Source organism: Miniopterus natalensis, chromosome 9 (genome assembly GCF_054644295.1).
Source record: "Miniopterus natalensis isolate mMinNat1 chromosome 9, mMinNat1.hap1, whole genome shotgun sequence".
NCBI lineage: Eukaryota > Metazoa > Chordata > Mammalia > Chiroptera > Miniopteridae > Miniopterus > Miniopterus natalensis.
The window spans coordinates 985,580-1,013,364 of NC_142089.1; the positions used below are offsets into that span (position 1 = coordinate 985,580).

General features: G+C 66.2%; 1 protein-coding gene across 1 annotated transcript; it reads left to right on the forward strand.

Moving 5' to 3' along the window:
- The first annotated feature begins 2,902 nt into the window (after positions 1 to 2,902).
- PLCH2 (phospholipase C eta 2) lies at positions 2,903 to 25,977 on the forward strand. The gene is made up of 22 exons (XM_016216846.2): positions 2,903 to 3,026; positions 4,165 to 4,311; positions 4,749 to 5,002; positions 5,170 to 5,298; positions 8,870 to 9,040; positions 9,599 to 9,692; positions 9,895 to 10,098; positions 10,320 to 10,440; positions 12,209 to 12,380; positions 12,696 to 12,803; positions 14,188 to 14,346; positions 17,155 to 17,232; positions 17,619 to 17,701; positions 18,154 to 18,251; positions 18,343 to 18,525; positions 18,851 to 18,958; positions 19,522 to 19,646; positions 19,726 to 19,810; positions 20,093 to 20,239; positions 20,707 to 20,786; positions 22,862 to 23,159; positions 24,641 to 25,977. Exons 1-22 carry the CDS (start codon positions 2,903 to 2,905, stop codon positions 25,912 to 25,914), a joined length of 4,242 nt encoding a protein of 1,413 aa, XP_016072332.2. The 3' UTR covers positions 25,915 to 25,977.
- Positions 25,978 to 27,785: the final 1,808 nt, after the last annotated feature.

A 27,785-nucleotide genomic window follows, 5' to 3' on the forward strand; every position in this document is an offset into this window, starting at 1 on the left:
GGTGGGGCCTGGCTCCTGCCCACGAAACTCTCATCTCTCCTGCTAGAAGCCGCCTGCCCCTCGGAGAGGGCTCTGCAGGAGGGAAGGGGCGCGTCCCGGCCTGCTCGCAGAGTGGCCAGCGTGGCCCTCCCTCCCCAGCTGCTACCACTCCGGTTCCCAGCCCCCTCCCCAGCCCCACCTCCATATCCGGGGCCAGCCGAGGCTTTGCTGACCCTGCCAAGTGGCCCCCAGGCTCCACTGCCCTGGAGTGAACCTCTCAGGCCAGCTTGGCTCCTGTGTCCCTGGGCGCCGGGTCCTGAGGGTGGGGGGCTCAGGGAACCGACTCACACTTTCTGATAAAATAAAAATAGTTTGGGAGGAGGCTCCCAGACACTGGTGGGGGCGGGGGCAGCTGTTTCTCAGACGTTTAAATAACCCCGGGGCTCTGTGTGTGGGCCCGTCCCTCCCTCCCGTGAGGTGCTGGCCGGGGGCCACTGATCCCTGCGCGGTGTCCCCTCACTGCCTCTTCTCCAGCCAAGCGCAGCCCGAGTGCCTACTGTGTGCTGAGCTGGGCCCACAGCAGAGTGAGAGGAGGGCCTCAGGGCTGCCAGGGAGGCACAGGGCGCTGAGGGCCCGGGGGGGGGGGGGGGCAAAGAGACCGGCCACACGTGTCCCGCTGCTGCTGACCATTCCAGGTGAAGTGGACACGGGAAGGGCCCGCTTAAAGGTCCTTCAAAAGAAAGAAGCTTGGAGGAGGGAGGCGCTGGGGATGGATGGGCGGCTGCTGGAGGGGCGGCGGGAGTCAGGGAGGTGGGGTGTGCGCCCCCAGGCCACGCGGAGCGCCCTTGCTCGGTGGAGGCACCAGTGACCGGGGCTTGCGCTTGCCTGCACCCCGCGGAGGGAGCGTCTGCCTGTCTGCGTGAGGAGCCCCTGCTCCCCGGAGCCTGGGGTGTGGTTGTGGGTTTTGCTGGAGGATGAAACTGATTCTCCAGCTTCCCCGGGGCAGAGGCGGGCGAGAGGCTGGTGCCGCTGGCCTCTTGTCCGCTGTGTTTGGACAAGGCCAGCTCCACCATGGCAACAAAGCTAAACCCACGCTCCGGCTTCCGACCTCAAGGGCTCTTCCTCCCTGGGCAGCTGCCGCCGTGTCCCGAGCCGCGGCGTCCTCTGCAGGGCGCGGGGAAGGATCGAGGGGCTGGGGTGCCTTCTGACAGGTTGGGGAACTGAGGCCAGGCCGCCGGGGTCAGCCACGGGGCAGGGGCCGAGCTGAGGAGGGTGTCGGAGTGGGGTCCAGGGCCCTGCCTGTGCCCTCTTTCCACCTCCCTCGGTGGGTGGCCCTGCCCGACCATCCGTCAGTGCTGGGCACACCTGTGAGCCAGGCTGCTCCAGGACAGAGGTGGTGGCCGAGCCCTGAGAGCTGGACGGCCCTGACAGTTCCCATGATGGCCCTGCCAGGTGCCGGCTCCCTGTCACCTCCCAGAGCTGGCTGGGTGGCCTGTGGCCCTGGACACCCGGCTCTGTACCTGCCGGGCACCCAGCGGCTGTAGTGCTGGGTCTGCCTGTCTTAAGGACTGTCAGGGCTGGGTGGGGTTGCCTGGGTCCTCCGCGCTGGCAGAGCCCGGCCTCGGGCCGGATTAGCTGGACCTTTGTCTGCCTGGTCAGTGGAGGATTAGGGTCTGGGGCGGCCGAGGAGACCTCAGGGAGTGTGGGGCGCAGGGGCCTGCTTGCCTGCCGCTCTCCACATGCCCCAGAGCTGCCCAGCATGCGGGTGGCTCCTTCTAGGCTTGGCTGCCCCAGGACTGCCCTTGTCTGGGTCTTAGCTGGTGTGGCCTTGGCTGGGCCTTGTGTGAGGTTAGCGGGCAGATGGGCAGGTCTTCCCTGGGCCAGCCCTTCTCTCCAGGCCAGGTCAGGCATGAGGAGGGCAGCGGGCTCAGGTCAGCCCAGCCTCCAGGGGCAGAATGCAGGGATGGAGGTGCCCTGGGCAATGGGCGCCCCCCACTGGGAAAGGGGAAATGGGGGCCTGGTCCTTGGGGATGGCAGCCACATAGCCAGGGGCCTGGAGCTGGGCCAGGGAGGCAGGGAGTGCCAGACCCAGGGACCCGCATGATCCAGCCGGTGCTGGGAGTCGCAGCCGAAAGGGGCCCTGTGTGCCCCAGGTCATCCCTGGGCCCCCACTTGGCCCCAACCTTCAGCCCACAGGGGGCTGGCACTGGGGGGCAAGGTGCTCCCACCCAACCTCCAGGTCCCCCAGAGCTCCCCGTGGGCAGCACAGAGTGGGGGTGACAGTGGGAAGCTCAGACTGGGATGGAGAGTGGACAACAGCCTTGGGCGTCCAGCGTGGAGGAGACTGTGGGGAGACTGCCCTGAGCAGGGCCTGGGGGTGCGCCCCAGAGGGTGGTGCCGTGAGGACCCTCACCTCAGGCCCTATGGCTGTGTTCTTTGGGTTTCCAGGGGGCCCCCTGCGTGTCCTGCTTGTTATGGTCTGGGGCCTCAAATGGCACTGCTGTTCAGTCCCCTCCTGGTTCCCAGCTAGGCGTCCCCTTGGCCTAAATCCTCTGGCCAGCTGGGCTGGAGCCCGGCTTGGATTAGTGCAGGGGATCGGCAGAGGGCGGGCGGGGCGGGCCAGGCGGGCGGCTCCCCAACCCACAGACCCTGCTTCTCAGCTCCTTTGGGGACCTGTCCGTAGCCCTGCCGGGTGGGCTGGCCTGGGGGCCACCCGGGAGAGCAGGAGACAGGCCAATGTCAGGGGGGCCTGGAAGCCGCCCTGCGGGGGCCTCGGGGGGCTCTGAGGGGGGGAGGAAGACACAGGGCAGAGAAGGGGCCTTGTGCAGCCCCTGTGCCGCCCACACCGCCTGACCTGCTGCTGAGGGCGCTGGGTGTTGGTCCTCTCTGCCTCCGAGAGCCCACCCTCGGCCATCACCTGGGGATGTCCATCCCCTGGCCATCTCCCTCCAGCAGGGCCAAGGGAACGGTGGCCTGCCTGGCAGAGGTCCTCCTCTGGCTCGGAGGGAGCGTGGCTGTGTCCCCGTGGTGGCAGCTTGGCCCAGTAGGTAAGGGGGCATGGACTGCCGGCTCCTTCCTGGCCAGAGCCTCGCCCAAACCAGGGCCAGCGGGGCCAGGAGGGGGGTGACAGGCTTGGGCTTGCCCACCCCAACCCCGCAAACCTTAACCTCTTGCCCCCTAGGGTCTCCCTCTGGGGGGGTGGCTCCTGCAGTGTCCTCTTCTGCTGACCCCGCTTGGGGCTGGAGGCTGAGCCACAGGTGGACAGCGGGAAGGTGGAGCTGAGGACAGGGCCCTGGTGGGCATGCTGGCTGGGCACGAGGGGAAGCTCCGACACTTTGACTAAGGGGGTTCCCTGGCACTGTGGGGGCAGCAACGCCTTCAGCCCAGCGTGCGGGTGCCGAACACAGTGGCCCTTAGAGAGCCCCTCACCGCCAACCCTGGGGAGCCCGCGTCCTGGCGCAGCCATCCTTTGGGACCCAGGAGGTGCAAACTGTAGACAGCAGGCTGGGCGCACAGAGGAGAGGGTGTGGGGAAGAGGCAGGTGGGCCCCGTGCGCGAAGGGGTTTGATTTGGGCTCCGATCTGCACGGGGCAGTGCCACCCGGCGACGCGCAGGATGTGGCTTTCTGAACATGCCAGGCAGGGTGCAGGCAGCTAGGAGCCAGGCTGGGCATCATGGAGGGGGCACCGCCCTATGCCTGGCACCGAGGCTCCTGAGAGGGGCTCAGCCGCCCTGTCCCTGCCCGTGTGTCTCCTCCTGTGTAGTAGCCTTTGGGGCAAGTCATGGTGGTTGCTGGGGCTGGTCCAGGTGGTGGACGGTGGGATGGGCAGGTGGCCAGTCCTGCCTGAGGCCTCAGCTGGCCCTCAGGCCCTGGGACCATCGGGGAGGGCAGCAGGGCGGCTGGGAGAATCGCTGTTTCTCCTCGAGGGCTCTGGCCCTTGAACAAGGTCCCAGGTGGGATGCTTGACCCAGGCCAGCACCTGGGGCCCCAGGTGCCCTGGGGGTCTGAGCTCAACCCCCAGTGGGCAGGGAGTAGGTGATGGGTGGTCTCTGCATCCACCTTGGCACATGGGAGATAGGCGACGAGTTGAGGGGGTGTTGGGGATGCTGCGGTGCTCACGGTGCCCCGTCTGTCTGTCTGTCCCCTCCCGTCGTCTCCCTGTTCATGTCGGCCGGCGTGTCCAGTGGAGCGGTGCATGAGCGCCATGCAGGCAGGGACGCAGATGGTGAAGCTTCGAGGCGGCTCCAAGGGCCTGGTGCGCTTCTACTTCCTGGACGAGCACCGCTCCTGCATCCGCTGGCGGCCCTCGCGCAAGAACGAGAAAGCCAAGAGTGAGTGGGGCGCCCGGGGTGGGCCCCCTCCCAGAGCAGCCTGGGGAGGGGGCAGCAAGACCTTGGGCTGTGGGCTCAGTCGGCCTTGGCCATCCGAGGCTTTGCCAGTGGGAGCACCAGGTGTGCCAGGGCCGGCCTCCACCTTGGGGCCCTGCCTCCGCTGTGGTGCCCCGGGGAGGGCGTCCTGGAGGAGGGGACAGGACTGCTCTGTGGACCCAGGGAGGTGGGTCACAGGCCGCCCAGGCGGCAGGAGCTCCTGCACCCAGGCCGGAGTGCTGGCTGCTCCGGGCACTGGGCCTCCTGGGAGCCCTGCGGACAGGAAGCTGGCCCTCAAGTGTGGGGTGGCCTCTGAGTGTGGGACAGCCTCCGGGAGCACCCGGGCTGGAGTGGGGGACCCCGCCCTGGGGAGGGCCGTGACGGGTACCCCCGCCCCGCAGTCTCCATCGACTCCATCCAGGAGGTGAGCGAGGGCCGGCAGTCAGAGATCTTCCAGCGGTACCCGGACAGCAGCTTCGATCCCAACTGCTGCTTCAGCATCTACCACGGCAGCCACCGCCAGTCGCTGGACCTGGTCTCGCCCAGCAGCGAGGAGGCGCGGACCTGGGTCACGGGCCTGCGCTACCTCCTGGCTGGCATCAGCGATGAAGACAGCTTGGCCCGGCGCCAGCGCACCCGGGACCAATATCCTTGGGCACAAGGGCAGGACCCCGGGACCTGCCGTCCACCCCGAGTGGGGGCCTCCTCCCCGCCCGGGCCGCGCCCTGGGGAACGGCACAGGGAAGGGGCGCGGGGACCCGGGCTGGAGGCGGGAGCGCTGGCCCTGCGAGACCCGTGTTGGCCCCTAACTCGGCCCCAAAGTGGCTGAAGCAGACGTTCGACGAGGCCGACAAGAACGGGGATGGCAGCCTGAGCATCGGCGAGGTCCTGCAGCTGCTGCACAAGCTGAACGTGAACCTGCCCCGGCAGCGGGTGAAGCAGATGTTTAAGGTGAGGCAGGGGGTCCCCCGGGGCTCGAGGCCGGCAGAGCTCGCAGCCTGATCGAGGGCTCCACCAGGGCTGTGGGGGGTGTCTGGGAGCAGGACAGCCCTGCCCGAGCTGCGGGGGGACCTGGGTATCGCCATTTGGGCTGCAGTGAATGGCAGGAGGCCGCAGCTCGGCCAGCTGCAGAGCTGGGCTCTCCCCAGGCTGGTGGACTGGGCACTTGGGCCCGGTGTTGGTGAGTGAGGAAAACCACCCAAAGGAGGCTGAACCCCCTTTCTAGCCCCTCCCCGTAATTCAGGTGCCCTAATAGGGCGCACTCTTCCTGGTGGGGCCCCAGGTGCCCACATGCCCCTTACGGGTAGCAGGCCTGGTCACCTACTCGGCGCAGCCTCCCGGTCCCCAGCCGCCCTGCTGTTAGAAGTTATGAAACTCCATCGGCTGAGCAGAGCCTTTGTTGTCTGTAATTAAGGCCTCGCTGCTCTGCTGCAGCCAGGAAAGAGGCTTTTGAAGGCTTGAACCAGGCCCCACATCCACACACATGCACACACACAAGCTCACACACATACCGGCCCATGCATGCGCACACACAGGAGCACACACATAGAGGCACAGCCGCCTGCGTGTACACGCGCGTGTGCGCACACACAGGCACACGCAGACACACGTGCACACACCGGCACACACCGGCACACACACTTGCGCAGCCTGGCAGCTCTGCCGGGTGTAGCCCCTGGCACTCCTGCTGGGGCTCATGATAGGCGGGGTGGTCGCGCTTGGCTGGGGCCAGGGGAGCTGGCGGCTCAGGGTCTGTGTGTGAATGGGGGGCCGTGAGCAGGACGCTCTCAGGCTGCTGGCTGAGGACTGGGGGGCTTGTAGGGCCCCTCTGAAGGCCCCCGAGGGGCAGACCCTGCCTGGGCGGTGGGAGCTGGTGGATGGCTCAGGCCTGCAGATCAGCCCCAGCCTGTGCCCTGCCTCCAGGGGCAGCTCTGCGGGCCACAGGCCCTTCCAGATGGTGAGGCTGTCAGGGGCAGCAGCAGGCTGGCTTAGGACATGGAGACCAGGAGATGGGAGGAAAGGAAGCCCCCTTAGGGGATGGGGTGTGAGTGAGCACAGGCTCTGGGGCCTGGAGGCCTCGCACAAAGTCCTGGCTTGGAAATGCCCCTTGTCAGGGGCTCTCGGGAGCTCATCCCTGCCTTCCCCTCCTGTAAGGACGCTGGGCCTCTCACACAGCCTCTGGCACGTGAGGGGCTCCCCTTGGCTCACCCTAGGCCTGGCTGTATCCAGGCTTCAACCTGACCACCCCCAGGAAGGCCTGGAGAGTGGGGAGACCCTGCAGCTGGGTCCAGCAGGCAGGTGGACTCCAGGCTGACTGGAGAGAAGTGAGTCGGGGGCTGTTGGCCCGGAGCCCCAGACCCAGACCCTGGGCAGCTCAGACCTAGCGGCCATTGTCCACGGTGGCCGGGCTGCAGTGGAGACAGCCCTGGCTCCTGAGCGGCCGGCCCTCCCTGCCTGTGGCCTGGCTGGCCTCTGCCGGCCCTCGGAGCCCAGGGAGGGAGGCTGAGCTCCGGCTGGCGGAGCCGCCCTGACCCGCAGCATCGACTGGGCTGTGGAGAAACCTGTGTCGTGTCCGCCCCTGAAATCGCCTGATCAGAGGGGAGATCCCTGCACTGGGCAGAGAGTGGGTGAGCGTAATGTCACTAAGTCGGAGATGACAGCGGGACGTAGGCGAGGCCCGGCATGGCCCTGGGGCCTACTGGCCTAACGGGCACCCTGGGCTGGCTCCCCGGCGGCTCCCAGCACGGCTCTGCCGCTGGCCCGTTTCTGGGAAGCAAAGCAGCAGCCCAACCATGTGGGGAGGTGTTTCTGGGGCTGGGGGGTCGGCTCCGTCCTTTCAGGCCTCATAGAGCATTTTTTTTAACTCTCACCTGAGGATATTTTTTTCATTGATTTTTAGAGAGAGTGGGAGGGGGGAGAGAGAGAGAGAAGCATCCATGTGAGAGACACATCGATTGGTTGCCTCCCCCATGCGCCCCAACCGGGGCCCGGGATCAAACCTGCAACCCAGGTACATGCCCTTGACCGGAAATGGAACCTGAGCCCCCTTGGGGCGCAGGCCGACGCTCTCACCACTGAGCCACACCAGACAGGGCACCGTGGGACATTTTTATTCTCTGCTGGGGACAGCGGCTGGGGGCGAGCAGGCAGCTGCCCTGCCCTGGACTCCCGGCCACGCTGCCCAGGCAGAGCCCGGGGGAGGCACGGCCACCCTGTGGGTCGAGCAGAATGGGCACCTGTGCCCAGCTCCAGCCACACCCCCAGGAGGGCTACCTGACCGGCTTTGTCCCAAAGAGGCCCTTTGACTTGCACCCTGCGCCCTGGACTGGTCTGTCCTGCCAGCTCTTGGATGCAGGGCTGCCCTCAAACCCGGCACTGGACACACCAGGGCCTTTGGCATCTGCAGGACCCCGGCACGTGTGGCTCTGGGCGGGTCCTCACACCAAGCTGGCCCCGTCCCAGCCTTGGCCTGAGCACCTGGCATGGGCACTCGGGTCCTGGAGCGAGATGCTGGGGCCCCGCCAGGTGCCTGCCTCAGTGCCAGGCCACAGTGCCGGGGAGGGGGCCAGCCGCCGGGAGCCAAGGTCAGGACCTGGCCTTCCTAGGAGCCCTGCTCTTGTCGGGGATGGGATGTGGGGTGGCTATGGTCACCTGGCTCATTGGGGATGCTCCTGATTCAGAGGGGACCTTGAGGACCTGGCACCCACCCCAGGCCACCCCAGACTGTGTGGCCACATATTAAATAGACACCAGCCAGACGGCCTGCTTGGCTGGTTTGCGCCGCTGTCCATGGTGCTGACCCGGTGTCTTCCCTGCCTGGGGTCACCTCCAAGGCAGGTATGTTCCCACCCGGTCCCCCGTGTACCCTTGTCCTCTGGTCTGTCCCTGGGCTTGAGCCCTGTGGGACAGGGTAGCACCTTGTCCTCGGTGTCCCCAGGGCCTGACACCCACCTCAGAGATGCTCCCTGGGCCGGTAGGTTCATGAAGGGCCCACGGTCTCCTTGGGGTCCTGGTGGCTTTGCCCCTGGGGGTTCCTGTGGGTGCTGCGTGAGCCACTCTGTCTGCACAAGGATGACAGTGGCCGAGACCAGGGTCCTCTCATCTCTGCTGTGGAGACTGGAGCCAGGACACCAGTGCACATCATAGGCCCCGGGGCTCTGCTGCTTGAGGGGCAGCTATTGTCACAACGGGCGCACGGCCCAGGGTGGGCATTGGCTCCGGGAGGCTGCTGGCTCCTGGTGCAGGGGCCTGGCTCTCAGGGTGGGTCACGGTGCTGGGTTCAGCTGCAGGTTCACCTCCAAAGGCTTGGGCTAGGGGAGGTGGGGTCAGGCTGTGTTAGAGGCTCACCCAGTGGTCTCGGTGGGAGTCCGAAGGGGAGTCTGCTGAGGGTCCCACACATGCACAGCGACATGCAAGGAGGAGGGTGTGTGTGGGGGTGACTGAGAAGTGGGGGTGGGCCAGGAGGACCCCTGTGAATGCGGCTCAGGCTGGGCCGCAGGGACCCACGGGCCTGGTGTTGCAGGAGGCGGACACGGATGCCCAGCAGGGCACCCTGGGCTTTGAGGAGTTCTGTGCCTTCTACAAGATGATGTCGACCCGCCGGGACCTCTACCTGCTCATGCTGACCTACAGTGACCACAAGGACCACCTGGCCGCCGCCGACCTCCAGCGCTTCCTGGAGGTGGAGCAGAAGGTGGGGCGCCAGGCAGGGGTGGGGCTCCTGGCCACAGGCACTGAGCTTCAAGGGGGAGCCCACACGTGACCACGGCACCATCCTCAGTGGGGAGCACTTCCAGGGGCCAGGGTTCCCGGCCTAGCCTTCCCCCCTGTTCCCGCCACATGGGTCTGGCTGGCTCATGCCCCCTGTGTGGGCAGCAGGAGGGGCCAGGTGCAGGGGAGGCTCCCTGTGCCCCCAGGCTCCCCCCAGTGGGCCCCGCTCCCTGCCAAGCCCACTCTGGCCCACAGCTCTCAGGGCCCCTAATGCAGCAATAGGGGGTGGCCTGGCCGATGAGGCCAAAGACCCCTCCCCTGCTTGGAGGATACTTAGTTATGTGACCCACCTGTAGTCTGCTGACCACAGTCCCAAGTCACGTGACACTGGAGGTGGCCGGTGAGCCCCCAGGCGGGGTGAGGGGTGGGGGGGACACTGCAGGGGCCAGAGCCACGCCCTGCTGCGGGAGGCAGTGGCCATGGAGGCGGATGCTGGGCTAGTGACAGGCTGGCCTGGGCTCTTGTCCCCTCTCTGGCCTAGATGTTGGGTGTGACACTAGAAAGCTGCCAGGACATCATCGAGCAGTTTGAGCCCTGCCCAGAAAACAGGAGTAAGGGGGTGCTGGGCATTGATGGTGAGTGAGCAGCACCCAGTCCCGCTGTCTTGGGTGGCTGCAGGGGGGTGGGGGGCACTGGGGGGCAGCCTGTGGCTGGGCTGGGCGGCCTGAGCAAGTCACTCACTCTGTGTCTTGCACGGTGCCGGTGGGTGGTCCTGAGAGGGGCCCGACAAGTGGGGCTGAGCCCTCCCCACACCCCCACACCCCCTGCCCCCCTTAGGCTTCACTAACTACACGCGGAGCCCCGCGGGAGACATCTTTAACCCCGAGCACCACAGTGTGCACCAGGACATGACCCGGCCGCTGAGCCACTACTTCATTACCTCGTCCCACAACACCTACCTCGTGGGCGACCAGCTCATGTCCCAGTCGCGGGTGGACATGTACGCCTGGGTGCTGCAGGCCGGCTGCCGCTGTGTGGAGGGTGAGCGCTGGGGCCACAGGTGGCGTGGCCTATGTGGGGGTGGCCCCCAGTCACCTTCCAGGGTCTCGGGGCTGAGCACCTGCCCTCTGCCCGGGGAAGCGGCTAGGGAAGGCCTCTCTTGGGTGGGTCGCCGAGCAAGAGGACCCCCTTCTGTTGGAGTTCACGGGCTGTGGGCCTCTGCACCGTGGCCCCCGGAGCTGACCCAGGTCTGCCCGCCGCAGTGGACTGCTGGGACGGGCCCGACGGGGAGCCCATTGTGCACCACGGCTACACTCTGACCTCCAAGATCCTCTTCAAGGACGTCATCGAAACTATCAACAAGTACGCCTTCATCAAAAACGAGTGAGTGGCCCTGGCCAGCGTCGCTCAGTGGTTAGAGCGTCGGCCTGCAGACCGAAGGGTCGCGGGTTCGATTCCCAGTCAAGGGCACGTAACTCAGTTGCAGGTTTGATCCCTGGCCCGGTTGGGGCTCGTGCGGGAGGCAACCAACGGATGTGTCTCCCTCCCTCCCTCCCTCCCTCCCTCCCTCCCTCCCTCCCTCCCTCCCTCCCTCCCTCCCTCCCTCCCTCCCTCCCTCTCTCTAAAAATCAATGGAAAGAATGTCCTCAGGTGGGGGTAACAACAACAAAAAGAAATGAGTGAATGGCCGAGACTGGGGGCTGGCCCTGGAGTGGGCCCGGAGAGGCTCCTCCTGCCCTGCCCCGGCCCCTGCCCTGCCCCTGCCCACGCCCTGGCTGAGGGGCCCACTAAGGGTCCCTGGCTGAGGATGGGGCCTGGGAGGGGCGGGGTGGGCGCAGGAGCCGGTGGCGTGCCAGCTGGGGCGGTGCAGGTGCCAGTGTCCACACCCGCTGGGTGGCAGCCCCGGTGCCACCGCCCACAGCAGCAGTGGCTTCCGTGCTAATTAACCTCAAGAAGCTACTTTGTGTCCAGACTCAATCTGCTGTCAGTCAGCTGTGGCTACAGACGCTGTTGACAAAATCCAATTTAGTTTCTGGAAATAGAAGACGCCTCCCTGCACCGTTACGGTTACCTCGAGTCGGCGGCAGGAGGCTGGCCGGCCGGGAGGGAGCGGACTGATGCAGGGGGGAAGGAAAACAACCATGATTCAGGGGACAGGAGTGGGGTGGCCCCTCGGGAGGAGCCTGCTCCGTCCGAGGCTGCAGGGAGCCGGTGGGAGCAAGTGATCTCCGCAGGGTGGCCTGGCCCCTGGGATGGCAGGCGGGGGGCATCTCGGGGGCGAATGCGGGGACACACAGGCGTCCTGTAGCTGCCCAGGAGCAGGTGCCTGCCGGGGTCTCAGGACAGAGCTGACACCTCACGGGCCGGCGCAGTGTTTGCAGACACATCCGCCCCACAATCCCCAGGGGGGCTCCGGGCTTCAGGCCTCACTCCTTGCCTGAGAAATGGGGCGATGAGCACCTTCACCCCAAGACCCTCTTGCCGTATCAGCATCACAGGACTTGCCCATCTCCTGCCCTGGCTCTGTTCCAGGTCTGAGTGACCTACATCTTCCGAAAGGATCATGTTGCTTTTTGGTAAAAGTCCAAGTAGAATCTACACAGGGTTTAAAAAAAAAAAAAATCAAGCAACTGAAGAGCCCATAATGAACAGCTGGTGCTGCACCCCCCGGGGGCAGTGTTCTCCCAGGCGGTGCTTCCTGATGGGGCCAACGCTGGGTCCCCAGGGCCTTCCACAGGACAGCGTCTCCAGCATCTGGGTCCATGGGGTTACCTTTCTCACAGTCTGTCCATCGCTGCGCGTTGCACCCCCGTTTTGTCCGCATCGTTTATAAGCCGTGATGTGACGTGTGACTCCCTTGAACGTTTCCCTTTGTTTTCCAGGAGTTCTCAGTCGCCTTTGTTTTTCTCATGGGGTGGGGGGTGGGGGAGTGAACACCTTCTCTACCCTGAGGCCTTCCAGGTTCTCTCACACCTGCTCAGGTGCTTTTCCAAGCTGTTGATGGTCCCCTCCTGGGGTGGCCGGCAGCCCCATGTATCCTGGGCTCCTGGTGGAGCCCTTTTTATTCAGTGGTACAGGTCACCTGGGTCCCACGCAGGTGGGGCCCAGCCCTCCCCTGGCCTCACCTGCTCCTCCCACGGTGGGGCCACAGGTACCCAGTGATCCTGTCCATCGAGAACCACTGCAGTGTGGTCCAGCAGAAGAAGATGGCCCAGTATCTGACGGACATCCTCGGGGACAAGCTGGACCTGTCGTCTGTGAGCAGCGAAGACGCCACCATGCTGCCCTCTCCGCAGATGCTCAGGGGCAAGATCCTGGTGAAGGTGAGCCCTTGCCTGCCCGCCTGGGGCCGGCATCCTGCTGGGGCTCTAACTGGGGGCAGGGCTGGGGCAGGGCGAGGGCAGGGCAGGGGCTCTGTCCCATCTGAGGCAGATCTGAGGAGTCAGGGCCGCTCGGCCCCTAACCTGGCCTCAATCACTCTGTGGTGGCCACGCCATCTGGGGACCTCGGGTGCACACCCAGGAGTCTCCCTCCCATGCTGAGACCCAGGAGCAAGCCTGAGAAGGCCCTCCCTCTGCGTTGAACCGGCCCCCCAGCACTTCCTGCAGGACCCCTCTCATGGTCCCCTCCTCCCCCAGGGCAAGAAGCTCCCTGCCAGCATCAGCGAGGAGGCCGAGGAGGGCGAGGTGTCCGACGAGGACAGTGCAGACGAGATGGACGATGACTGCAAGCTCCTCAACGGGGATGTGAGTGGGGCCGGGGGGTCGGAAGGGAGGGAGGCGGCCAGAAAAGACGGACTCGGGCAGATGCCCGGGGTAGAGTGCTGGGCACCAGACTGCTGGGCACATACTCAGCCTGAAGCCATTGGAGGCCCCTCCACAGAGGACCCAAACCTTGGGCTCCTAGCTAGTGTGCTAACCCTCTGGCTGCACACGTGCTGGGGGCCTGATTCTGTTCCCATTTCTGAGCCAACTCTCGGGGCACCGTTTGCTCAATTTGCCCGGTCCTCTGGCTGTCCTCCCTGGGTCCCACACCACTGCCACCCACACCTGAGTTTGTCTGGGCTCTGACCCTGACACCTCCTTCCTAGCCTCTCTCCAGCCAACCCCAGCTCCCCTCTGGGTACCCAGTGGTCCTGCCCGGCCATCCCCAAGCCCAGCCCCAGCCCCAACTCCAAGCCCGGCACCAACCCCAATGCTGAGAACTCGAGCAGGAAGAGCGGGCCTGGCCCTGCTGGGCGTCCAGGCGGTCACCTCCACAGGGTGCTGTCCCCTCTTCATGGCAGCACTGGGGCTGGGGCTGCACCGAGTGGGGAGCTGAGGAGTCGGGAAGCTTGTGCAGTGAGGCTCGGAGCCGCTGTAATTAGCAGCTTCCCTCCTCTGGGCCTTGCTCTAGGCAGGGCAGGCAGGGAAAGGCATTATCTCTCCCCGAGGGGCCATCAGGTGGGAAGTAACTGTGCAGGAGCTTCCCGGCCTCGCAGGGTAATCGTTTTAGAAACACCGCAGGCAGTGGAATTCTTCCTGCTTCTGGTGTGACTCAGTTCTGTGAGGTCCACCTGGCACCCACTCCACCCGGGGCCCAGAGCACCCAGATGCCCAGGGCCAGGCCCTGCCCTGGAGGGGTCCAGGTCCATCAAGGCCACCCTGGGGGCTGCCTTGGACAAGGTGGGCATCTGGGGGCTACACTGACCAGCCCCCTTTCAAGGGCCAGCCAGGCAGCCAGCCTCCACCCCTCCCATGTCTTGGGACTGCTGGTGGGATCGCCGATCCAGAGCCGCTGATGGAGCAGGTGCTGTGCTCCCTGAGCTCCTCTCCCGAGGCCCAGGGAGCCGGGCGTCCTGGGAGCTGTGGCTGGGGCCCGTGGGCAACATTGTGCAGCTGAAGGTGGCGGTGTTAGAATCAGGTGGACCCGGGCTCAAGCTGCAGCCCTGGAGCAGGTCCCACGCCCACTGTTCACCTGGAGCAGGCAGGGTGGGTGTGAGGGCCCGCCCGTGAGGCAGGAGTGCGTGTGCGGCCGGCACCCGTGGGAGAGGCAGGGATGGGGCGCTGGCTCCATCTGGGGAGGGGCTTCGTCATCGCTGCTGCCCGTGGGGCTGGGCACTGATGCCAGGCTGGCCGCCCGCTGTTCCAGGCCTCCGTGAATCGGAAGAGGGTGGAAAACATCGCCAAGAAGAAACTGGATTCCCTGATCAAAGAGTCCAAGATTCGGGACCGTGAGGACCTGAACGACTTCACTGTGTCCACGCTGCCCCCGTCAGGGAGACCTGGGCACAAGGCTGAGGGGAAAAAGGTGAGAGCCTGCGGGTGAGGTCAGCCTGTGGCCGGGCAAAGGGCCTGGAGCGTGCGGTCTGTGTACACCCACATGTGCAGACATCCACACGTGTCCGCGCACACCTGCACACCTGCACACACACTGTGCACATAAGCCCATGCACACGTGCACACCTGCACGCACACACCTGGGTAGACATGCGCACCTGCATGAACACCTGCATACACACCTGTGTACACACCCACACACTTGCACACCACCTGCACTTATACCTGCACACACAGCTGCACCGGACCCACAGCCTTCACTGTGTCACAGGTTTGCCCCACTTGTGTGGCTGCTCTGGTGGCTGCTCTGGTGTGGCTGGCAGGCATGGTCTGTCCCCTTGAGGCCTGGGCCTGCCTCTGCCCGCTGAAGGTCCTGCGGATGGCAGTTTGTGCATTGGCTGGGACTGGAGGCAACCCTCCCACTGAAGGGCCTCCTGAGTGACAGGGAGGGGCAGGCAGGACTCAGGGCCAAGCCAATCCTGGGGAGCTGCCCAGAGCCCCCCCAGCCTCGTGAGAAAGTGCAGCTGAGCTCTGGGAAGTATCCTGGTGGATGAAACAGCTGCTGTCTCGGCAGGCGTGAGGGGGGGTGGGCAGCAAGGCTGAGCAGTCGGGGTCCCTCTGGGAGGGGCCTGCGAACCTCGAAGGACAGGCCTGTCATCCGAGTGGCCCCTAACCATCGAGTTCCTCGGGCTGTGGTGGGCAGGTCAGTGGCCTCGGGGCAGGGGCGTTTGGTTGGCTCTATAGACCCTTTTCCACAGATGAGCAGATGGAAGTGGGGTGGAAAACAGTCTCCTCGTTTCTGGAGAGTCCTGCCCACCGTCACAGACCCCACCGCTGTACAAGCCCAGGGGGTGGGGGGTGGAAGGTAGCTCCTCCCTGGCAGAGGTGAGGAGGGCTGGGCGCCCTACAGAGTATTCAGGTGGGGATGTGTGTCCTGCCCACGGGGTGTGGGGTGCAGCTGGCGCCACCACAAACTCAAGGATCGCTCCGTGCAGGTGGCTCCCACAGGTCCCTTGCTGACAGGTGGCTCTTTATTTCAGGCTCAAGATGTCTAGGTGGAGAAAACAGTGCCTGAGGCTCCAGTGGGCCGGTGGGCGGGCAGGCGGGCGGGCGGGCAATATGCCCAGCCAAGCAAAGCCATGTGAAGTCCCTGCTTTCCCTCAGCCAGGCAGCCCCTGAGGGCACACCTGGGGATGCACCTGGGGGCATCTGGAGGTTCACGTGTGGGCAGCCTCACCCTGGGGCCTTGCGTCTGAGCAGCTTCCCCGAGGGGGGTTAGGCACTCAGAGAAGGCTCGGAGGAGGAGAGGGGAAGCTCAGGCTGAGCTGCAGGGTGCGAGGACTTGGGGGGCAGTGGGAAATTCCAGCCCTGCCAGCAGCGCCTGCTCCCTCCTGCTGGGATGACCCAGTAGAGCCACAGAGCAATGTGAGGTGGGGTGGCATCTAGGCCAGTGGGTTCATGGACATGCCTCGAGGTGCCTGTCTGTCCTGTCTGCTGGAGGGCCTGAGGCCGTGGACCCCATTTCATGGGTCCCAGGGGGGGCCCTGTGGGAAAGGGCAGGTGTGTGGGGTGCAACAGGCATATCTATCTGGAGAGGAAGCAGCAGAAGGGCAAGGAAGGGGACCGCCCCACCCTGTGTGCTGGCACAGCTCCTGCGGGTACTGGTGCCCCCAAGGCCAGGCCTGGACCTCTGCAGGATACCCAGCCCCCAGCTCCCAGAAGGTCCAGGGCTGGGCCTTCTTGGCCAGGAGGGGTCTGGCCCGAGGTTGTGCTCCATCCTAGGTGCAGACTCTCCTCCGCCTGCCGTCTAAACCGCCTCCCTCCCACCCCGAGTTCTCTGAGAGCACTGGCTGTGTCCAAGGCAGGAGGGACCCATGTGGGTCCTCTACTGCCCACAGCCCCCCTGAGGGGGTTGGGGCTTGGGGCTTGGGTCGGTGCTGTCTCCTTTGCCAGGTTTGGGGTGCATGGGGATTTCGGGGTGACAGCAGATTCTGGCTGCAGCCACTTCTCCAGGACGCTGGGCCAGCTGAGCCTCTCCTTGGCTGGTCCCAGACTCCTGTGCACTTGTGTGCGGGTTTCGAGCAATGAGTTTTGGCAGCATCTGGGGGAGCCTGGGGGGCTGGTGGTGGTGCAACGGGCTCGGGGACCCTGGCACCGGCTCCCAGCAGCTCCAGGCCTGTGAATGAGCTTTGGGGTGGATGCTGGGGTTGTGCCTTGGGCAGGGGGCGTGGAGGGAAGGGACCCTGGACAGGCATGTTCCGTCAACAGTGAGGCTCAGTCCTGTGGAGCCAGGGTTCACCTGGGCCCCAGGGCGAACAGGGGGCAGCCTGGGGAGGGAGGCAGGCCTGTTATCGGCCTCATTAGGGAACACCTTGGCCACTGAGGGGAGCAGACAGCGGGGAGAGCTGTGGGGGTCCCCTAAAGGGTCGCATAAGCAGGCGGGGCGCAGGATTGTCCCGGACACACACACGGGCTTGATGATGTTGTCACCGTCTGTGGAAAAAACTCAGGACTGGGGCCGTAACGAGTTTGAAACAGCCCCTCAGGAGCGGCCATTGCGGGTGTTTTTGGAGGGCCCCCTGCCCTTTGGGATGGTGCCTCCTGTGGGGCCTGGGGCAGCAGCCAGCCCACCGGGCTACCCCTCCCTCCAGCCCCTCCCAGTTTCCCCTCCTCCAGAAAGGCCTCCTGGGCTACCTGGAGCACCTGCCCGCCCCCACCCTGCCTGGTCTGACGCTGGGCTCACCCTGTCCCTGTCTGTCCCTCCCCCCAGGTCGAGGAGGACATGGAGTCTGGGGAGGACCCTGGAGCCAGCAGACGGAACAGCCGGCTCCTTGTGAGCAGCTTCTCCAAGCGCAAGGTCCGGGGACTCCTGGGCTGGGGTCCTCCCTACACCCACGGGCCCCAGCTGTCTCTGTGCCAGCTGGGGGGCATCTCTTCCAGTCCCCAGGGTCCCAAGCCCACCTCCCCCTTTGAGTTCCTGGCAGCATCGCCCGGCTGCAGGTGCTGGGGTCCGGAGTCCTGGTCAGGGCTGGACAGAGCAGGGGCCTTGATGGCCATCCCTTGATCCGCACTGGTCAATGCCCTAAGCTCAGGTCACCCGGGTGCCCGGCTGAGAAGGGCACTGCAGAGGATAGAGCTGGCTCAGCCGGGCACTGTGGGTGCTGGGACCCCAGGACTGCCTCTTGCACCCTCCCGGCTGGGCTTCAGGCTCTGAGGTACTGACTCTGCCCTCCTTCCACATAGAAAAAGAGCAGCAAGCTAAGGAAGGTGGCCAGCGTGGAGGAGGCGGAAGAGGACCTGGACTCCCAGGGCGGCCAGAGTCGAGGGTCAGGGCCGGTCCCACCCTAGACCCTGGAAAAGACAGCGGCCATTGTCCTGGCCACAGCCAAAGTCAGATGTCCAAGCCATGGAGGGCTCGGGTGGGGCAGTGGGACAGAAAGTGGGGACCCAGGGTGTGTCCCCTGGGGAGGCGGGGCCGGGTGGCCAAGGCAGGCTCCTGGGCTTGTCCCTGGAGCGCCATCCCAGTCTGAGAGGTGTTCTCCGGGAGGCTTAGTGCCTGCCCCTCCCTCTGTGTCGCCTCTCGGGGCATCCCCTGTGTGTCCACTGCGCATCCTGGCACCTGGAACACAGGGCCGAATGGACACTTGATGGATAGTCTCCAGGAACCAATGAATTTGGCCGAACTTGGAGCCTGCCTCTTGGACCAGGGTGCGCAGGCTGGCCTAAGTCGGGAGGGGCACTGGCCTCAGGGCCCTGACCCTGCCCCGCCTCCCCGCAGGGCTACCCGGCAGAAGAAGACCATGCAGCTGTCCCGGGCCCTGTCCGACCTGGTGAAGTACACGAAGTCCGTGGGCACCCATGACGTGGACACGGAGGGTGAGGGGTGCCCTGGGCTCCCAGGGCAGAGGGCAGGGCCGGGCCGGGCCAGGACCCTGAGCGCCCCTGACGGCGACGCCCGCGCCTGCAGTGGCATCCAGCTGGCAGGTGTCGTCCTTCAGCGAGACCAAGGCCCAGCAGATCCTGCAGCAGAAGCCGGCCCAGTACCTGCGCTTCAACCAGCACCAGCTGTCCCGCATCTATCCGTCCTCCTACCGCGTGGACTCCAGCAACTACAACCCGCAGCCCTTCTGGAACGCAGGCTGCCAGATGGGTGGGTGCAAGGGCCGGGGACCGGGGGCCGGGGGGTTGTGGCCAGGGCTCCGCCTGCGTTTGCCTCTCTCTTCGGCTTTGGACCTGCACGGTGTCCCGCCAACGTCGCCAGTCTGGCACAGAGGTGGGGTCCTTGGTCCTCGGGGTGCCTGGGGGCTAGGGGAGCGGGCGTTCTGCCGGGACGTGTGGCCCGGGTTGTGCACAATCCTCCTCAACCTCCGGGCCCCCGCTTGTGTCCGCGATCGCCAGCCTCACAGGCCGCGGTGCCGGGCTGGCGGGAGGTCATGGCCAGGAGCTGACTGGCCGCCTTGCGTCCCCGCCTGCAGTTGCCCTGAACTACCAGTCGGAGGGGCGGATGCTGCAGCTGAACCGGGCCAAGTTCAGCGCCAATGGCAACTGTGGCTACGTGCTCAAGCCCCAGAGCATGTGCCAGGGTGAGGCCCTGGGGACCCCCGGACACAGGGACAGGGCTGACCAGGGCGGCAGGGGGTCACGCTGGCACTGACACCCTGGCCGGGCCTGGGAGGGGCCTCCGTAGGAGCCACCCTCCTCCTCCTCCCCCCGGACACTTCCATTTGCTCCCTGTGCTGAAAAGACCTGGGTTTCCTCCTGTGGGCTCCTACCCTCCTCCCACACCCTCCGGTGCTGACTTTCTCGCAGTGTCAGCTGACACAGGCTCCAGCTGCCCAGTCACCAGGACCCCTCACCCTCCACCTGGCCCCGGTCCCCTCCCCGCCATGCTCCCAGGCTCCAAGCCCCCCACCCAGAGGTGGGGTGGCCCTGCACGCACGCTCAGCCCCCCTTGTTCACTGACACAAGGGGACGAGCCCATGTCACAGGATGGCACCAAGGCGACCAGCGTACAGGTCCCACCCCTCCCCTTCCTCCCGGGCTGGGGGTCCCGCCCAGGAAGTGGGGGAGGGGGCGGGTGTGCCATGCAGCTCCTGCGGGTGGGGGTCTTGCCTGGCCCGGTCAGCCTTGTGCCCCACCCCCTCAGGCGTCTTCAACCCCAACTCCGAAGACCCCCTGCCCGGGCAGCTCAAGAAGCAGCTGGTGCTTCGGATCATCAGCGGGCAGCAGCTCCCCAAGCCGCGGGACTCGATGCTGGGGGACCGAGGGGAGGTAGGAGGGCTGCCTGGACGGGGGCCGGGAGGGGGCCGAGCAGCGGCCTGGCCCTGGTGCCACCCTGTCCTCTGCACAGATCATCGACCCCTTCGTGGAGGTGGAGGTCATCGGGCTCCCCGTGGACTGCAGCAAGGAGCAGACCCGCGTGGTGGATGACAATGGTGAGGGCCCGCGTGCGGGCACCCACGAGCCAGCCTGTGCCCAGAGCTGCTTCACAGCTGCCATGCTGGCAGTGCCAGTCTGCCTGGGAACAGGAGGGGGCCAGGGCCACTTCCTGTGACCTGAATAACCATCCAGGCTGTGCCCTTGGCTGGAAACCTGGTGACCGCCCCTTGGGCCCCAGGGGTTGCTCCCCTCAGCCAAGCGGAGGAGGGTGTGGGCCCAGGTAGCCTCCAGGCTACAGCTGGGGGTGGGAGGTGACACCTCCTCCTGGTGGCCTCCAGGATTCAACCCCATGTGGGAGGAGACCCTGGTGTTCATGGTGCACATGCCCGAAATTGCCCTGGTGCGCTTCCTTGTCTGGGACCATGATCCCATCGGGCGAGACTTCATCGGCCAGAGGACACTGGCCTTCAGCAGCATGATGCCAGGTGGGCAGGGGGCCAGCAGGGTGGGGGAGGGTGGAGCCCCAGGCCCATGTCCCACGGAGACCAGCTTCTCCTGCAAAAGCCAGCATCCTTCACCCAGTGTCCCCCAAAGAGACCAGTGTCTCCCATAGAAACCAATGTCCCTGCAGGCCAGCTGAGGGACCCGGGGCAGGGTGGGGATCAGCCTCCTGTGAGTTGGCTTCTGCCATAGGTGGGCCTGAGGACACAGAGGGAGCTGAGGAGGGGGGAGAAAGGCTACGGACACTTAGTGGACAGGGGAGGGGAGGGGAGCTCAGGCTGGGAAACCCCACCCCCAGGAAGAGGGAGAGGCCTCTGTAGGCCAGACCATCACCGGCAAGCTTCCTGGAGGAGGCAGCATCCCCAGGACTGGGCTCATGGGTTGTATGCAGAACCTTGAGCCTTGGAGTGGAGTGTGGGGGTGGGGTGAGCCGTGACTCGGGCCGTTTCAGGCTATCGGCACGTGTATCTGGAGGGGATGGAAGAAGCCTCCATCTTTGTCCACGTGGCCATCAGTGACATCAGCGGTAAGGTGAGTGCCACCTGCAGGGCCACCTGCACCACCCCAGCCGTGACCCCAGGGCCAGGAGTTCTAGTGGTTTCCTCACTGGGCCTGTTCTCCACCTGTGGAATGGGTGATGGGGACACCTGAGCTTTGTCCTGGGTGGCTCTGGGCACCAAGAGATGGATGTCCTGGCCTTTCCTGAGGCCCCTGGCTACCCTCCCATCTGTCTCCTGAGCCTCCCTTCTACTCCTCAGGGCCCCCGGCTCTCCTTCCCTCTTCGGGAGGCATCTGCCTGGCTTTGTCCCACTGTCTCCCACCCTACTCTCCTGCACATGTGCCTCTGCCCCCGGCCGGGTCTCCTTTCTTTTTGCCGGTCTGCAGAGCCCAGGGGTCCCAGGTCCCATGTTGGAGCCCAGGCAGGTGCACAGGGGGTCCCCCCAGGCCCCAGCACTAACCGTCTCTCTCCCGCCACGCTCCACGGGCCGAGCTGCCGGCCGGCCGGATGCGGGCTCCGCAGGCCTCCCAGCTCTCCGTCGTCTGTCGTCCGTCCGTCCGTCCGTCTGTCTGTCCTGTGTCTGCGGTCTCCACGAGCTCCGCGCCCCGCTGTCCGGCCTCACAGCCTTCACTCTGTCTCTTTGGTCTTGCAGTGGGCTCTCTATGTCCCCAGTCTGCCTTTAGAAGCTCAGCCCTGTTAGGAGCTCGCAGGTATCCCCAGCGCAGGGCACGTAGCCTGCCACCCACCCGCATGCTCAGGCCGGCCCATTAGCATCCGTGACTCCCAGTACCACTGCGGAGACTGTCCGCTCATGTGACATGGATCGTGATGTTGTTCTGGGGTCCTGGGTCCCTCGGGCCATCCTCAGCCACAGAGCAGCATTTAGGAAGCAGGTCCAGGACTTTGGCCAGGCCTCCCGTGCACCCTCCCCACCTCCTGTGTCCTGTCTCCAGCTGCAAGCTCCCCCAGGGCCCCTCACCCTTCCCCCTGCCTCCCTCTCTGCACTCCTCATGTGCCCCTGACTCTATCCATCCGTGCCCCTGATGCCCAGTACCGGGTGGGGGGGTCCCAGGGACCAGGAGCTCGGAGCCTGTGTCCTGGACCTTCTTCTAAATGACTCCAGCCAACCTCGGCCAAATGGCTCTGCATTTGGGACCTTGAATCTGGAAGCCAATTCAAGTGCTGGCCACTCTCCCGCCTCTGTCCAAAGTGCCCCTGTGTCACTGGGGGGCAGTGGCTGCTGTTGGGGTGTCTGCATGTGAGGACCCTTCTGAGCTGTAGCTGCTGGCCTCTAGTACTTGCCAGCTGGTCCCGGGGACCCTCAGGGAGGCTTCCGGGAGAGGCCTTGCAGGGACCTTCTGGGCCTGGCTGTCCAGGAAGGCCCTGGGCCAGTAGCAGTTCAGGGGGCATGGAACTGGCGTGAACCCTGCCCTCGGGCCATATGCACAGAAAGGAGGGTGAGGCTGGGAAAGACTGCCTGGCAGGAATCAGGGAAGACTTTCTGGAAGAAGAAGCACCTCCAGGGCAGTGGGCAGGGCGGGGGCATGGAGGGCAGACCGTTGGCCTGCACCTGGCTGCGCTTGCTTCCCGGGCCTGCAGTGCTGGGGGCGGGGCCACGTGCCCTGGCGGTGGTGCCCGCTTCCATCTGGGTCTCAGTCTGTCTTCTCTCCACGCCAGCACCACCCTGCGCGCACCACCTGCCAGAGTCGGGCCCATGGGGCCTGTGACAGGTGCACAGTGTGGTGGCACAGGGTCCAGGTTCCGAGGTCTCTGCTTGGGAGAACCCTGGGGGGTCCTGTCTGCCCTAAGACCTACAGACCCTCCAGAGCACCTGCTGGCTCCACCCTGCGCAGACAGGGCACAACCCTGGCCGGTGGTGAGACCACAGCAGCCTCTGTTTCTGGTAGAGGTGTCCTGGAGACCGTCTCGGTGCACACAGCCCTGAGAGGCCCAACCCCGGCATGCCTATGGGGCCCTCAGCTAGCCCACCCCTGGGGCTGCAGCCAGCTCAGCTAGGTCACGGCCTGCCAGAGTCAGCTGGGCTGGGCAGGGCAGTCCCTGGCCCCCGGTGCCTGGCCCCCAGTGATGTGGGCTGCTTCTCTTGCAGGTCAAGCAGGCTCTAGGCCTAAAAGGCCTGTTCCTCCGAGGCCCAAAGCCCGGCTCCCTGGACAGTCATGCTGCTGGGCGGCCCCCTCCCCGGCCCTCTGTTAGCCAACGGCTCCTGAGGCGCACGGCCAGCGCCCCGGCCAAGAGCCAGAAGCCAGGCCACAAGGCCTTCCCGGAGCTGGTCCTGGGCACACAGGATGCGGGCTCCGAGGGGGAGGCCCTTGACGTGGCACCCCCCAGCCCTCGGCCAGCTCCGGAGGCCCCAGCCCGGGAGGAGCCCGGAGGCCGCAGCCCCCGAGGTAAGGTGTTGGTGGAGAGGAGCCCTGGGCAGGGGCGGCCCCTGCGTGCCCCCGAGGGCCCTGGGCCTGCCGAGATGGCTGCCGCCTGCATGAAGTGCGTGGTGGGCACCTGCTCCGGTGAGGATGCCGAGGGCCTGCGGAAGGGGCGGCCACCCAGCCCGGGGCCCTCCGGCGGGCACGTGACCATCAGCCAGCAGCCCCGTGCCCGGGCAGAATTGCTGGGGGCCCCCCACGAGGCCCCAGGCAGAAGCAGCAGAGGGGCCCCTGAGGGTCCAGGTGGCGGCTGCTCTGTGTCCTCCTACGCCGGCAGCCCGGGCAGCCCCGAGGTGGCCCTGCACTGGCCTGAGGGTGCCCGCAGGCAGGCGGGGCCCCTGCAGAGGGAGATGAATGCCTTGTTCGTTCAAAAGCTGGAGGAGATTAGGAGTAAATCCCCCATGCTGTTCACCGGTAAGACCAGGAGCTCCTCCAGCGTCCCCGTGGCATCCCAGCCCCTCCGCATGGCCTGCCCGGTGTCCCCGCTGTGCTTCCATGTCCAGAACCAGCGTCTCGTGTGCTCGGCGCCTGCATTTCCCTTTGCTCCGTCGGCTTGTCCTGCGGGCCCCCAGCCTCCAGCTCCTGCCTGACCGAGACTGACCCCCGGGCCTCCTGCTCTTGGAGGCCCCTCCCTCCCCGAGGGCCTGGGGAAGGGAGAGCAGGTCCTGCCGCAGCTGCCCTCACCCCGGAGTATCCCACCCTGGGTGGGCACTGAAGCCAGGCTGTGCTCCCTGAGGCCTGCAGTCTGGAGCGAGGCTGTCGGAAACCAGCCGACCCCTTCTAGCCCTCCCTGGCCTGGCTGCTCCTGCCGGTCTTCCTAGGATCTGGGGGCACTGTCCAGCTCCCCCTGGCCTCCCTCCATGGCCAGGCTGCAGGTGTCCAGGCCCCTGGCCCTGCACCACAGTCCTCCTGGAAGGTGGCCCGATGCCCCCAGACTCCTGGCTGGTGCCCAGAGCCCTGACGTTGGGGCTCGGAGTCTGCAGATTACATGCGCACCTCGGCCCTGGGGATTCATGTATGGCCTGAATTTGCGCTGAGCGGCCCTGCTCCGGAGCCCCGTCCGGGGCTGGTGACAGAGCACTTTGTCATGGGGGGGAGGACCCCAGCCAGGGGGAGGGGTGGAAGGTGAGGTCCTGCTCCCCTCCCCGCACCTGCCCTTGCTGTCCGTCTGTCCACCGGCCAGCCTACCCCCATGCTGACCATTCTGTTCTTCTTTCTGTCCCCATGCTGCCTCCGTAGTTAGGGACTGAGAGCAGCCACGTGCCAGGTAACGCGCCTGGCCCCCCGTGGTCCCTGTGCTGCCCCGGCCCCGAGAACCTGGCGGCAGCAGAGCGGAGCTCAGGATGCAGGGCCACTGTGCCCTGGGCAGGGGCCTGGTCGCCGGGGGGTCCTGCGGGCACGGGGCCCTGGGCCCCACCCCGACGCACGCCTCTCCCTCTCCCCCACAGACACCCGCTCCCCCATGCAGAGGTCCGTCTCCTCCCTGTGCAGCCTGGAAACCATCGCGGAGGAGCCAGCCCTGGGCCCCGGCCCCCCACCTCCGCTGGCCACCCCGCCCAGCCCCTCCCAGGGAGGGCCCTGGTGCTCCACAAGCCCAGGAGCCAAAGCAGAGCGCCCCCCAGGGGTGGCTCTGGGAGCCTCCGTGCCCCTCCGGCTCAGGACTGGGAGCCAGGGCAACACGGAACTGGCCCCCAACAGCAGGCAGCAGGCGTGCAAGGGTGGGGGCCCCAGTGGGGCCAGTGAGGGGGTTCCCAGCAGCCAGATGGACAGCAGGGGCCACCCCCAGGCCCTGGGCCATCTGCCCTTGGTCAGAAGGGCCAAAAGTGAGGGGCAGGTGCCCTCGGAGCCCCTGGGTGGAGGACGGCCCCTGGCCGGGCCCTCCCCTGCGCTGTACTCGGACGCCACGGGCGGAGACCGGCTATGGCAGCGGCTGGAGCCAGGCAGCCACCCGGACAGCATGTCCTCATTCTCCAGCCTGTCGTCCAGTGACACGGTCATCGACCTCTCGCTGCCAGGTCTGGGCCTGGGCCTGGGCCTGGGTCGGGAGAGCCCCTCGGGGGTCCCGGCTGGACGCCTGCCCCTGCGGCCCTGCTCGGCCTCAGCTGGCCACCCGGATTTCCTCTCTGTGACCAAGAGCAAATCCAACCCCAACCTGCGGGCCGCAGGCCAGTTCCCTGCAGCCCCGGATGAGCTTCGGCCGCGGCCCCTGGCCCCTCAGCCGCCCTGGGGCTGCCTCCCCCTGGCAGGCCTCAGGGACTGCCCCGGGTCAGCCAAGTCCAAGAGCCTAGGGGACCTGACCGCTGACGACTTTGCCCCCCGCGTCGAGGGCCTGGGGAGAAGCCTGGGCTGCTGCCTGGGCCCCGCTGGGGAGGGGCCGGCGGGGCGGGCGGCACAGCGGGACCCCCTGACGGAGCAGCTGCGCTGGCTCACAGGGTTCCAGCAGGCGGGAGACATCACATCACCCACCAGCCTGGGCCCAGCCGGGGAGGTGGCAGCGGGGGGCTCTGGCTTCCTGCGCCGCTCCTCCCGCAGCCAGAGCCGGGTGCGCGCCATCGCCAGCCGAGCCCGCCAGGCCCAAGAGCGGCAGCAGCGGCGGCAGGGCCCTCGGGGACTCCCGGAGGAGGAGCGGGGCACCCCTGAGGGCGCCTGCTCTGTGGGCCAGGAGGGCTTCGGGGATGCGCCAGCCCCTAAGAGCGCCCCCGGCCTCCTGCTCAGGCTCTGACCCAGCGGCCAACGCGGCTTCAGCCGTCCTCCCCGCGCCCAGCGGCCGGGGGCCCCGTGTTTGCGCTGGTCCCTGAAGCTGTGTGCCCCTTGGTGCCCCTTTTCTCTGCCCCCGGCCTCTTCTGGGAGGAAGGAAATCCCCCCCTCCCCCCCCGCCGCCGGCAAAGTTTTCACAACGTTTTAAGATGTATACATAGAGAGATATTTAAATTTTTAGAGACAAAGCTTCTACTACATTAAAATGGTGCCGAGTCCTCGCATTTCCCTGGTCTTTAGCCATGTGGGTGCGTGTGGGTGCGTGTAGGTGCATGCGGGTGGGTCGGCCCTGTCCCGCCGTGGGTGCCCTGAGCTGCCCAGCTGTGCTTGGCTTGTTCTGCACGAACCTGCTTTATACGGACATTCTAGACTGTAAATCCCAAGCATGACTCCAATAAACAGCTTCAAGCTGGCTCTGTGTGGGACCAACCGACCGCCTGCCTGCAGCCCCCTCCGTGGCCTTGAACTCAATGTTCCTGGGTCTGCAAGGCCCAGAGGGAGCCCCTGACCTCTGCCCACAGAGAACTTAGCTGGACTGGCCCCCGGGGCAGGGTCACAGAGCCCGCATACACCCCTGCTCTTTCCCACCCCCACCCTTGGGGCAGACCCTGGCCTGGCAGGGACACAGCCCCCCCCCCCGACCCTGCTGCCTCATCTGTCTCAACACCGGGGTCAAGGACTGGACCTCCCTGGAAAGGGAAGGACCTTCCCTGGGGTGCTGGCCAGGCCACAGGGTGTCTGTGCCAGAGCCGGTCCCTCTGCCCCTGCCCCCGCCTCTGCTCTGGGCAATTCTCTCTGTGCCACAGGCAGTGGGCTCGGGCAGCCCCCCAGCTCAGCTCCAGGCAGCCCTGGCCCCACCACAGGGAGAAGCCCTCCGGGCAGGGGCGCTCTGGAAGTGGGTGCACAGGCACCTCGGCTGGAAGCCCCCAGGAAGGCTGGAGGTGCTCTCCCTCGCTGTGGCCCTCTGTAGGCCCCAGGGACCTGCGCTGTCCACTTGCCCCAACTCAGCAAAGGCCTGGGTGAGGGGTGTCTGCTGGTCCCACCAACCCCTCCACCTCGGGTCTGGGAGCATCTGCCTGGGGGGAGCCATGGCCCAACCCCAGAAATGATAGCAGCCGGCCTTTAGGGGCTGAGAGACTCAGGTGAAGGGGTGAGGGTGCTGACTGCCAGGAAGGGGGCCGGAAGGGGCCTTGGCCTGGGAATCTGAGCACTGAGTCAGGGGATTGACTGCAGGGTTCCTGGGGTAGTGCCCCACCTTCTCATGGGAAATGGGGGTCAGCCCTGGCCCAGCCCTTGGGGGGCCTTGCCTCCTGTCACTCGGTTACATTCTAGGGGCTGGTCTCAGCAGCCAGGGGACCAGAGCCTTCCTGCTCCAGTGGGAAAGGGACAAGGGTGTCATGGGAGGGGTCCCTGGGGACCCACGCTTAGCACCCTGGTGCCCCCCTCACGGCGTAGCCCCTGCAGGCTCCCCTGGCCTCTGTCCGGCACTCTCAGGGAAGTGGTGTGGTCACCTCTCAAGCACCAGACCCGGGCAGCTGGGGGCTCTGGAGATCTCCTGGATATCTGGGCCTGGCCCTCTCTGCACCAGGGGACCCCAGACCAGCCAAGCCAGTGCCCTTTCACCACCAGGGAGCAGACAACAGAGGGCAGCTGGGCAAGGAAGAGCCTTGGAGGGCTACACAGGGAGTCACAGGTTGCTGAGCCCCGCAGTGGTGCAGAGTTGAAGGGGGGGCGGCAGGGCGGGGTCAAGGGGAGGGGACCTTCAAGGTCACCTACTGGACAGGCCAGCCTGGGCTCTCCAGCTGGCTGGGGCCCCTGGTGGCTGCCTGAGGGAGG

Excerpts from the sequence above, each read along its gene's own strand:
- PLCH2 (XM_016216846.2), top strand. The coding sequence starts at position 2,903 with ATGTCCATCCCCTGGCCATCTCCCTCCAGCAGGGCCAAGGGAACGGTG. Across the intron at positions 3,027-4,164 it reads GTGGCAGCTTGGCCCAGTAG|TGGAGCGGTGCATGAGCGCC; the intron begins GTAAGGGGGCAT and ends CGGCGTGTCCAG. Across the intron at positions 20,787-22,861 it reads TCAGTGACATCAGCGGTAAG|GTCAAGCAGGCTCTAGGCCT; the intron begins GTGAGTGCCACC and ends CTTCTCTTGCAG.